The 11834-nt window shown below is 20.8% G+C and overlaps 4 protein-coding genes across 4 annotated transcripts; 2 read left to right on the forward strand and 2 right to left on the reverse strand.

Moving 5' to 3' along the window:
- Positions 1-276: 276 nt before the first annotated feature.
- Positions 277-1996, reverse strand: PY17X_1118900 (rhomboid protease ROM10, putative; the record flags this gene model as incomplete). Its single annotated transcript, XM_022956499.1, has 8 exons — positions 277-367; positions 465-546; positions 655-704; positions 885-997; positions 1103-1190; positions 1335-1381; positions 1467-1575; positions 1749-1996. 8 exons carry the CDS (start codon positions 1994-1996, stop codon positions 277-279), a joined length of 828 nt encoding a protein of 275 aa, XP_022812396.1.
- A 979-nt stretch (positions 1997-2975) lies between these two features.
- PY17X_1119000 (trafficking protein particle complex subunit 6A, putative) lies at positions 2976-3777 on the forward strand (the record flags this gene model as incomplete). The annotated part of the gene is made up of 2 exons (XM_022956500.1): positions 2976-3588; positions 3746-3777. The coding sequence occupies 2 exons, from the start codon at positions 2976-2978 to the stop codon at positions 3775-3777; spliced, it is 645 nt and encodes a 214-aa protein (XP_022812397.1).
- Positions 3778-4052: 275 nt separating this feature from the next.
- Positions 4053-7373, reverse strand: PY17X_1119100 (heptatricopeptide repeat-containing protein, putative; the record flags this gene model as incomplete). The annotated part of the gene is made up of 2 exons (XM_726288.1): positions 4053-5484; positions 5902-7373. 2 exons carry the CDS (start codon positions 7371-7373, stop codon positions 4053-4055), a joined length of 2904 nt encoding a protein of 967 aa, XP_731381.1.
- A 962-nt stretch (positions 7374-8335) lies between these two features.
- Positions 8336-11593, forward strand: PY17X_1119200 (phosphatidylinositol N-acetylglucosaminyltransferase subunit GPI1, putative; the record flags this gene model as incomplete). The annotated part of the gene is made up of 10 exons (XM_022956501.1): positions 8336-8485; positions 8662-9794; positions 9997-10098; positions 10199-10328; positions 10440-10519; positions 10686-10756; positions 10846-10935; positions 11085-11198; positions 11286-11296; positions 11468-11593. The coding sequence occupies 10 exons, from the start codon at positions 8336-8338 to the stop codon at positions 11591-11593; spliced, it is 2007 nt and encodes a 668-aa protein (XP_022812398.1).
- Between the last annotated feature and the right edge of the window lie 241 nt (positions 11594-11834).

An 11834-nucleotide genomic window follows, 5' to 3' on the forward strand; every position in this document is an offset into this window, starting at 1 on the left:
ATTAATTTTTTTTTTTTTTTTTAAATTTAATAAATTAACAAAATGTAAAGTTTTGATAATTCAAAAAAAATTAACTAACAATTATTTAGTACAACATTTCGTAGTCTATAATAAATTCTAACGAATTAAGAGAATGCAAAAAATGAGAAAATGCAAAAAATGAGAAGATATAAAAAATGAGAAAATATAAAAAAATGAGAAGATATAAAAAATGAGAAAATATAAAAAAATGAGAAGATATAAAAAAAAATTAAGAAAATGTAAAATGAAATCGATTTAGCACTTAATAATTAACAGACTAAGTATTAACGAAATTAAAAATAAGCCCATTAATCCAATGTGTACTAATCTTGCGGTATTTCCTGGCCTAACAAAATAAAAAATAAAAAAAAATAAAAAAAATTAAAAAAAAACATTGCCAAAATTGTGAGATATGTGTGTATTGTTGTTTTTCAAATTCTTACCCTCTATTCATTCTAATTACATTAAAAATGTATGGGTAGCAATAGCCCCCGAACAGTCCTCCAAGGTTTCCCATAATGTTTCCTACAGCAAATGGAAAAATGGTAAAATGATATACACAATGTTTCTTTTATTCTTTTATTTTATTATTTTTTTTTTTTTTTTTTTTTTTTTTTTTTTTTTTTTTTTTACCATTATGTGGGAACATGGCTATTGTCAAATACATTGGTACGATCGTAAATCTAGACATAAAAAAAAATAATAAATAAAATGTAAAATTTAGTATTACATGATTTGGTACGATATTATGTTATATACATTTTTGTCTTGTTCATTTCAAAATATTTTCAATAAAATGTAGATATGATAGATACACTCAAAATGCATTTTCTTTTATTTGGTATTTTATATTATAATCATACAAATAAGTCCCTATAATTTCGATTTTTCCTTTAATTTTTTTAAAATTCGATGTTACTTCTTGTAAAAAAAGACCCATAATTCCAGATAGTATAGTGCTGGTTCCTAATTGGGCCTAACCAATTAACGAACATAATTAGATTATGTGATAAAGCAAGAGCAAAATGTATAAAACATGATTTATTCGTTTATTCATTTTTTTCTTTTTTGAGAATATTACCTCATTGCAATTTGCTGTTGCACACATTAATAAATTCCCACATATCGAACTAAACAACATTAATGCTATAGTGTGAATCCGTCCATATCTTGAAAAAAAAAGAAAAAAAAAAAGAAAAAAAAAAAGAAAAATTATATGTTTACTATATTGCCAAATTGAGTAGCAACTTTCGCTCACAATAAAGCAAAGATGAAAAAAATGATATGGTTAATTTTTCCAATTTTGTAATTACCCTTTCTCAACAGTTATCCCAAGGTTGATTAAGTAATATGTATTAATCTATAAAAAAAAAAAAAGTGAAAATAAAAGTGAAAAAAAAATATGGTAAAATGTGAACATATTTGTTGCCCTTTTTGAGTTATACTATCAAACTCCATATATTGGGATGAACTAAGGTCGCAGTTATAAGTTTGTGGAAATGTAATTTATTTGAAATGATTTCCCTATTTATTCCAATATTTATTAACACATCTCTAAAAATAAGAAAAATAAAATTGTATTATTTTTAAAGGGTGTATATCTGTCTATATACGATAAAGTGTATAATTTTATTTTGTTTTATTATTATTTTATTGTATTTTTTTATTGTATTTTTTTATTTTATTATTTGATTTTTTTATTTTTTGTATGGTAAATATCGATTTACTCTCTAATAAATAAAGGGTTGTATTTATTAAAAAAATAAATGTTATATCCAAAGAAAAATATATATAAGAATATAGAAAATATTATGGTAACATAATGAGGCTTATAAGAAGGGAATAATATTTGAATAAATTTAATATTTTTTTTAAAGGTTTTATAAAAAGATCTTGCATATTTTATAAGTAACAACTCTGAGTCATCAAAAACATCATCATTTGGAATATTTTGATAATTCATAAGGAATCGCATTTTTGCTTTTTTATTATTTTATACAGAATCGTAAATATTTTACATCCAATTATTAATATAATTGGTTATTCATTTATACAAAATACGGAACAATAAAACATATAAAAAAATATTAATTAGCAATAATGTATTCAATTCGTAAACACAAGTTAGAAAATACGTGAACATATCAAAAAGGGACAATACGTTAAAAGCGAGAATAATAGCGGCAGGGTATGGTGGGGAAAATGTGGAAAAATGTAGAAAAAAATGTAGAAAAATGTAGAAAAATGTGGAAAAAAATGTAGAAAAATGCGGAAAAAAATGTGGAAAAATATAGAAAAAATATACAAAATGATTGTGTATGTAGCAAATAAGATATTGCAATTTTTCAGTGACAATGTTTGTAGTGATATTGTTATATATCCTAGTATTAAGAAGATCGTTATTGTATTTGAAATTTATATCGTGTGATATATGCATGCAAAGTTTACCCCAAAAATGGAAAAAAGAAAAAAAAAAAAAGAAGAAAAAAGAAGAAATAAAAAAGAAGAAATAAAAAACCAAATCATTGACCTTTTTTAACACAATTTTTATAATTAATTTTTTTAATAATTTTTTTTAGAATTGTGTTTTTTCAGTAAATTTCAAATAAGGTAGTGTTAAAATGGTATATATTTAGTAACACTATTCAGGTATTTTTTTTTTTTTTAAGAAAAATAAAATAAAAAAATGTATATCAGCTATCTATGTGTCAACAAGATTGCAAAATTATATTTTTATTAATAAATTTTGGGAACTTATTTATATGTGTATGGATCTATGAATCTACATAGGAATATATAACAATCATAACTCAAAAAATATATTTATATATATATATCAATATGCTTATATGTTTGCATTTTGTATATATATAAATATTTTTCTTTTTTTTTTCTTTTTTTTCCAAATTTATAACACATTTTAGCTTTTACTACTACCCCATCAACTAGCTATTATGCAACCAAGCCAAATGAACGAAAAAAAAATTTCGAAAATAACTCTTTTACTTTTAATTAATGAAATAATTAATTTGAATATAAAATTAGTAAAAGACAATATATTAGATATTGAAAATGTAGGAAATGGTGATAATAACAAGTTTTATAATGACAAATTTGATAATGAAAAGTTTGATAAAAAGGACAGTAATAGTAACAGTAAGGAGAATTGTAACGAGATAGAAAAAGATAAAGATTGCATAAATATCATGTCAAAAAGATTAAAAAATATGGGTAAAAGTATAGGATTAAAAATGATTGAACATATATTAATATATAAAAATAATTTAGTTGATATTAAAGATATTATCAAAGTTATAGGAAAAGATATGTGGTATATTATTTTTAATAAACATATTGATAAATTACAAACTTATAAAAAAAATGTATATATAATTGTTGATAACGATATAACTGTTTATTTAAAACACACTTTAATTGATAACCAAACAAATAAAAAAAATAATTTTATCCATTTTTTTATAATTTTTATAATTGGAATTATTAAAGGTGTTTTAACCCGATTTAAAATTAATGCTTATATTACTTACAATTTGCATTACCCTACATGTAAGTTTTAATTTGTTTCACTCCGCACTTTTTGACAATTTCACTTCGCACTTTTTGACATTTTTTCACAATTTTGCTCCACGCTTCTCCAAATTTTACTCCACGCTTCTCCACGCTTCTCCACACTTCTCCACATTTTTTGACTTTCCCTTTTTAGGTTCTTTTCAAATAACCATACTCGATGGGTAACTAAGCCAGTAATAAGCATACCACTTATATTGCATCATATTTAAATTAAAAAAATTCACAAAAAAAAAATCTTAAAATTATAAAAAAGTGTCCAATTTTTCAATCACAACTAACTGTGAACATAATAAATGAAGGAAACATTCAAATATCTGTGAATATTTGAATAAATAAAATAATTGTGATGGTATATATATTTTATATCATCAGTATAATATGGTGTGGTTTAAATTGTGTGCATGTTTTTGTATATTTTGTTTTATTTTTATAATAATTTATCAAAATATTTTATTTTTTTTAACAACAATTTTTCCTGATTTTTTATCAACAAACTCAAATTTAGTTAATCCATGTAACTTTTTTGAAAATAAGAAATTATTTTCGTTATGTAATAAAGAATGTGAATTATTACCATTGCCATTACCATCTTTGTGTTGAATATTTTGGAAATCTTTATCCGATTTATTTATTAAATTTATTTTACTTTGATTTAATAATATTCCTTGGTCATAATCTATAAATATTTGGTGTTTTTTTATTAACGGTTCACCAAAATTTATTTGATTTTTTTTTTTTTTATGTAAATTTTTTTCTACATTTTCAATTTTCGAATAAGTTGGAAATAAAAAATAATTTCTGTTTTTAATAAAATTGCTAGTGTTATATTTTTGTGAATAATTTGAATTTTCTTTAGAATAATTTTGTTTTTTTTCATATAACAAGTTCATATATAATTTTTTTTTGTTTTCATTTTGATTACAATATATTAAATTTGTTATGTCTTTTTTTGTTCGTTCATCGGCTTGATTTAAAACAATGAAATTGTAAAAGCAAATATTTTGTAAAAAATTTTTTATAAAATTCGTTTTTTTATCAATCGAATCTAATGATATAAATGAATCTTTGTCAAAATAATAATATTTACCATTTAATAAATTCATATGTCTTTTTTTTAATTCCATAAATCCATTTAAATTTTCTGAACAAGCTAAATATTTTTTTCGTGATAATATATCGATATATATATTTTTACCATCTCCTTTAATAAATATATCAAACATATAAGGTTTTTTTTCTTTTAACATTTCAAAATTTTCTACATTTAAATAATTTAATATATTCAATATTTCATCATGCATAGTTGTGTATTCTTTATATTGAATAAAATTCATATTTTTAGAAATAAACGTATTTATAGATAGTGGAAATTGTTTAATAAAATTTTCTCTTTCAAGCACTGTACTAAAGCATATGATACTTAACATGTTATTTTTTTTGTCATTTTTTTTGTCATTTTTTTTGCCATTTTTTTCGCCATTTTTTTCGCCATTTTTTTCGTCATTTTTTTCGCCATTTTTTTCGCTATCACTATCTATACATATAATATGATTAAAAAAGAGTTGCATAAAATCAAAGTCATATATATTATTGATTACTAATCCTGTGGTAAATACGATTAACTGTTTTGGTGTAAAACCACATAACAATTCTTTTCCTTTATTAACACACATTTTATAAAACTTATCATTTTGGTAATGAAGTTTTGATAAATTATGAACAATCAAACTTAAATTTAGTGCGGATATATTTTCAATTCTTCGAGTTAAAATTTCGCATATTATATCAAAGAATTTATCATCTTTTTTTTTTAACTTCCCTAGTGTGTACACAATATTTGTGATATTAACATCATTTAAACTTTCAGCGTGTCTGTAAAATGTCGAAAATGTTGAAAATGTTGAAAATGTTGAAAATGTGGAAAATGTTGAAAATGTTGAAAATGTGGAAAATGTTGAAAATGTTGAAAAATATCAAAATAAATGTGTGTAAAATGGGAATATATATACAAGGGACACAATTTTATGTATTTTAAGAATTCAGTATGGCATGGCATGGTCTTTTTTAATTTCGCTTTTTGATTGGCTTTAGCAGATTTGTTCTATTTCAAAAGAGACCATGCATTTCCTTGTCAAATTTGGCATAATTTAAAAAATAAAAAATGCCTGAACGTTCATAATTTTGCAGCTATTTTGCAGCTACTTGCAGCTATTTTTATAGCTATTTTTTTTTTTTTTTTTTTTTTTTTTTATTTTTATTTTTTTTTTTTTTTATTTCGCGTAGACATACCTTTTAAACAAGGTAAGACAAGAATTAACGAACTTGTCATCATAGTACTCATTTTTTGAGAGAGAATAAAAGGAAAGAGAAAGAGATAAAATGTTAAATTCTTTAGTTCTGTTTGTGAAAACGTCGGTTAAATATTTATAAATAAATTTATAAAAACCAAGATTAAATTTAATGTTACTTAAAATGTAGAGATATAAAGATATATATTTGATGTCTACATTTTTAATATTTTTTTTAATTCTATAATGTAATTTGTAAAATATTTGTATAGGTATTAAATTCATTTTAAAATAATAATACAATATTAATATTAATATATTTGTATTTTCATTAAATATTGTTTTTTTATTTATTAAATGAATAATTGTCCTTAAAATTTTTATGTATGTGTTTTTGTATTCATTATATTTTATATTTGATTTATTTAATTGTGTTGCATTTTGTATAATAATTTTTTCATTTTGTGTTATAATGTTATTATCCAATTTAGTGTTATTTTTACCGCCTTCGTTTTTACCGCCCCCGTTTTTAGTCTGGCTAGTATTGGCTATGCAAAATAATATATCGGATTTGGTAATTTTTATATTAGACTTGTTTATAAAATATAAAAGAGAAAGCATATCTAAATAATTCAAGTTACCAACATTTAGTAGTATATATTTACATATATATAGTAAATAATAATTTGATATATTAAATAAAGAAGAATATGAATGTAATATATAAGACAAAGCACTATTATTTAAATGGTTTGTGTATACATTTAACATATTAATTTTGTGATTTTTTTTTTTTTTATTTAATAATTGTATAGTATATTTATAATCGTCTTTATTATTTTGATCATTATCTTCATTTTTTAATAATTTTGTTAATTTATTATTTTTATATACCTTTATATGATTACAAATGTTTTTTAATATATTTTTAAAATATACATATTTATTTAATTTTATATTTTTATAACTTATAGCAACAGACAATAATAAAGATGGTGATGCTGTGTGTATATTATTATTTATATGATCAAAAAAATTTTGAATTGTTTTGATATTTTTTAAAACATTAAAACTTATTTTAGATTTACTTAAATTTTGTAATTCATAAATAAAAACACTTATTTTTATATTTTCTTTATTTTTTTCATATTCATTTATTTTTTTTAGACATAAAATTAAAATGTGTTCGCTTTCTTTATTTATGTAACTGTTTGTGTATGTAGAAAATATTTTATTGCTTTTTAATTTTTTATCTAAAATTAATTCGCCTTTAAATAGGTTCACACTACTACTGCCACTACTACAGCCACTACTACTGTCTAGATCTAATTTCGGTTCTGTTATTTCATTTTGGCTATTAAGATATGAGCTTTTGCTAACAAACTGTTTTACTGTTTTTATTTTTTCATTTTTAAAACATTTTATTATTTGCGGAAACTTAGAATAGGTCCCTAAACATTGTATGCTTCGCATTGTATGCTTCTTAACGTTATATATTTGTGATATTGTTTAACATTGCATTATGTGCATATTTTTTTAAATGGTTAGGTTATTATTAATTTATATGTTTCAATTTTCTGCATTTACATAAAAAATGAATATTTATGATACAAATTTCCAAATCTGTGAAGATTCGTGTATAATTTCCAACTCAAATTATGTACAAATTTCCAACTCAAATTATGTACAAATTTCCAACTCAAATTATGTACAAATTTCCAACTCAAATTATGTACAAATTTCCAACTCAAATTATGTATTAAGTTTGGATCAACTAATTTTACAAAGATAATATATAAATAGCAAACTATACTAAAAACAATAAGAATAATTTATCATAAATTTTGAATTATTTTAAAACCCAATTTATAAACATACTATCAATTTCTATAAATTATGAAATAAAAACATATCACAAACAATTATAATTTTTATAGAAAAAATAATCAAACTTGTTTCAATTCAAAATATTTTTTACTCATTTTGATACATTTAATTGTGCTGTTAATTTTGTGTATGTATTATTATTATTTTTTATTTTTTATTTTTTATTTTTTATTTTATTATTTTATTATTTTTTTTTTTTTTTTTTTTTTTTTTTTTTCAAAAGAACTAGAATATATAAAAAAAAATGTTGGTGATAATTTTTTAAAATTAAGCAAGTATAAAGTGGGATATAATTAAAAAAAATACACACCTTTACATTTAAATTTGATTTTTTTTTATTTTGAAAAAAATTTCATCATATTGTTTTATTTTTATTTATTACAAAATAATAATTTTCATATTTAATCACTTTTGATTATGTTAGATAAAAAATTATAATTTTTTAATAATACAGATCATGATGTTTATTTCATTTCAATTGGTTAACATATAAAAAATGTATTAACTAAAACTTAAAAAATGTGAATAGAACCAAATTTTAAGACAAAATGGATAACACACAACAAGCTAATATCTACAATTATGTGAATATATATTTTCCAGAAAATATAAAGATATATGAAAATACTTCCAAATGTTTTCTCTACGGATTTTCGAATAGTAGCACTTATGCCACCATTTATGTTACTCCCAACTATGTAAAGCCACAAAAAATGAAAGATAAAAATGAATGATAAAAATAAAGATAAAAATAGCATCAAACCAGATTATTCACAATGGACAGCATGTGTATCTCTCTTTTATGTTTCCCCATTTATTTTATTTTATTTTATTTTATTATTTTTTTTATTTTTTTTTTTTAACAATTTCATAGATTAAAGAAATAGAATTCGAAATGAATCATGAGCAGATAAAAAATTGGGAATCATTTCGAATACTTGGGGAATTAATGTTTGTAAAAAATTATGATGATATAGAAAAATATGTTAATTCAAAAAATAAAAAAGATAAAATAAATTATATATATAGTATTTATTATAAAAATAAACCGATTGTTGTAAAAATTAATACAGAAAATGAAAAAAAAAATAGTGTCTTATTTATTTTATATAATACAAACAAATATATTTATAACTTTGATTCTGATCATGTAAATAGTTTAATTTCAGATGCATATAAAATAAATTTCGCATCTATATATTATAATAAAGATTATCATAAAAAAAGTAATAGCATATTAAATAACTCAAATTTAAATAATGGAAAAACAAAGAACTTAAATATAGGCAGTGGGAAGTGTCAGCACATGCATACTACATCATGTGGTGATAGCAAACGGTGTGATAGTGAACGGTGTGATAGCAAACGGTGTGATAGTGAACGGTGTGATAGCAAACGTTGTGATAGTGAACGTTGTGATAGTGAACGTTGTGATAGTGAACGGTGTGATAGAGAAAAAGGGAAAAAAAGTTATGACTTATCGAAAAACAAGATATGTGAACACTTACTTATAAGGGATGTAATCAAATTAATAAATTTAAGATATGTTTATATTGAAGAAATGGAAAAATATGAAAATAAAAATAATGGAAATATCCCAAAAAATATAATAACTCCAAAATTTATTTATATAATTTATATATGGCTTTTTTTTATGTACATAATTTCAGTTATAAATAAGACAATATATTATTTATTTTATATACCATATATTTTTAGCGAAAAATTTGATTCGAAAAATAAATTAACTATTTTAAAATTAATAAAAGATAAATGTTTGTTAAATTCAGAATGGTATAAAATATTTTTGCAAATTATTAAAAATAAAAAAAAAAAAAATTTTTACATATATTATAAATATAAACAAATATTATTAATTCGAGCATTTAGTTTATTATTAGATGTATTGGGTGGTATCATTTTATTTTATATCATCTCAATTCAAATATTTAATTTAGGTTTTATTTATGATAAAATAAAAACCGTCTTTGAAACGACCACTTTAACGTATGCAATAAAAAATGTAGACATAAAATGTGGGCATGTGCACATGATATAATATACTATACTATGCATGTGCATATACTATACTATACTATACTATGCATGCTACATTTGTTTGGTTTGAAACATCTATGCAGACACCATATTAGCATGTAGAATATAATAGATACATGTTTTATTTTCTAATTTTATTTTTTCGAAACAGATCAATATTAGGTACATTATTACAAAAGCCATTTGGAATCAAATTAAACAACAATTTTACATCTTTTATTGGAAGTGTTGTAGTATCTATTTTAGATAAATGGTATTAATATTATCTGATCATTTATTTGTTTATTTTTAAAAATTTGTTTGTATGCATATCCTAATTTTTTTTTTTTTTTTTTTTTTTACATCATTTATAGGGAGGTTTTTAAAAATTTAATTCCATTTAAAAGGAATTCGATAATTAATTTTTTCAATATATCCAGTTTATTGGGATTGTCTATTTTTCTTTCTCTTACTATTGATTACTTAAGATTTGCAACTGTACATGTAAGGATGTATTAAAATGATTTAAAAAAAAAAAAATATATATATATATATATATTATTATTTCTATTAATTGTGCATTACACATTTTATATTTTATTCTGCACAATTCAGGTAACAATAATATTTTTTTTTTTTAAAAAAATATTTTCGATATTCCATAGTACTATGTACTCTTTGTATTTACTATTCAAGTAGGCTTATACTTTATAAAACAAATAAAGAAAAATGAGAAAAATAAATGAAGTTTTTATTCTCATTTTTTATCATTTTTTATCATTTTTTATCATTTTTTATCATTTTTTATCATTTTTTATCATTTTTTATCATTTTTTATTATTTTTTATTTTTCCTTTTTAGTGGAAAAAAATGGAATGTTTTAAAATCGAGAGTAGACACAAATTACTACACTAATAAAGAAGTTATACTTGGTTCAAATAAAAAAATAAATGATCAATTATTTATGATTTCACTATTTAGTTGTTTTATATTGCTTTATTTTTTCCAAAAAAATATATAGGCACAATGTTGTTTGCTATTTTAATATTCCTTTCCCCAACTGTTGTCATTCTCCTATTTGTTTTTGGCATCGTATACTTTGCAATTAAAGGTACTAGAATATGTGGAAAATTGCAAAAATTGCAAAAAAGATAAAATTATAAAAATGGCATGCTCAAAGGGTTGCAACCACTATACTAATTAATTGTCTAACCGATTATAATTGCGAAATATGTCTTTTTTTGCACACCATTTTTATAGGGTTTATATATTTTTTGGTAGTTTTAAAGGAAATTATTTTATATTCCCCTATTTATATTCTCTTATTAAGAAGCGAAAACAAATATATTAGTAAAGGAATAAAAATGAAACAATGTAAGATGAAATAACAAAAATTGTTAAAATAAAACAATTAAAAATAACAAAAAATATATATCTTTAAAATTTAATAATTTTTTTTAGGTCAATATACAGTAAATTGAAAAATTAAAAAAAAATATTTAATTAATTATTCCTCGATTTAAGACAATATAATATGTGTTTGTACACTTTCATCTTTTGCTATCTATAAGTTTGGTATATATTTTTTATTATTTTATTTTATTTTATTTATTTTTTTTTTTTTTTTTGTGCTACCTTTACAGAAAGAAAACGAATTAAATGGCTTCCCTCAATCACATTACCTACTTTTAGAAAATGATAAATTGTTATTTTTAGACAAAATAAAATTATTTTTTGCCATTTTTTTTAATTACCAAAATTTCAAATAAATATGTTTTTTTTTTTTTTTTTTTTTGTAATTTTATTCCGATATCTTTCCACATTCTTAATAATAACATAATTGTGGGATGATTTAAAAAACACACATTTATATTATTATATATATTTCCAATAAAGTAATAATAAGCTTATTTTATTTATAAAAAGATAATATAAATGAATTTAGTATTTATTAATATTTTATATGCATATATTTTTTTACATATAATTATTATCTTTTAAAAAAGTTAG

This window comes from Plasmodium yoelii (genome assembly GCF_900002385.2).
Source record: "Plasmodium yoelii strain 17X genome assembly, chromosome: 11".
Taxonomy (NCBI): Eukaryota; Apicomplexa; class Aconoidasida; order Haemosporida; family Plasmodiidae; genus Plasmodium; species Plasmodium yoelii.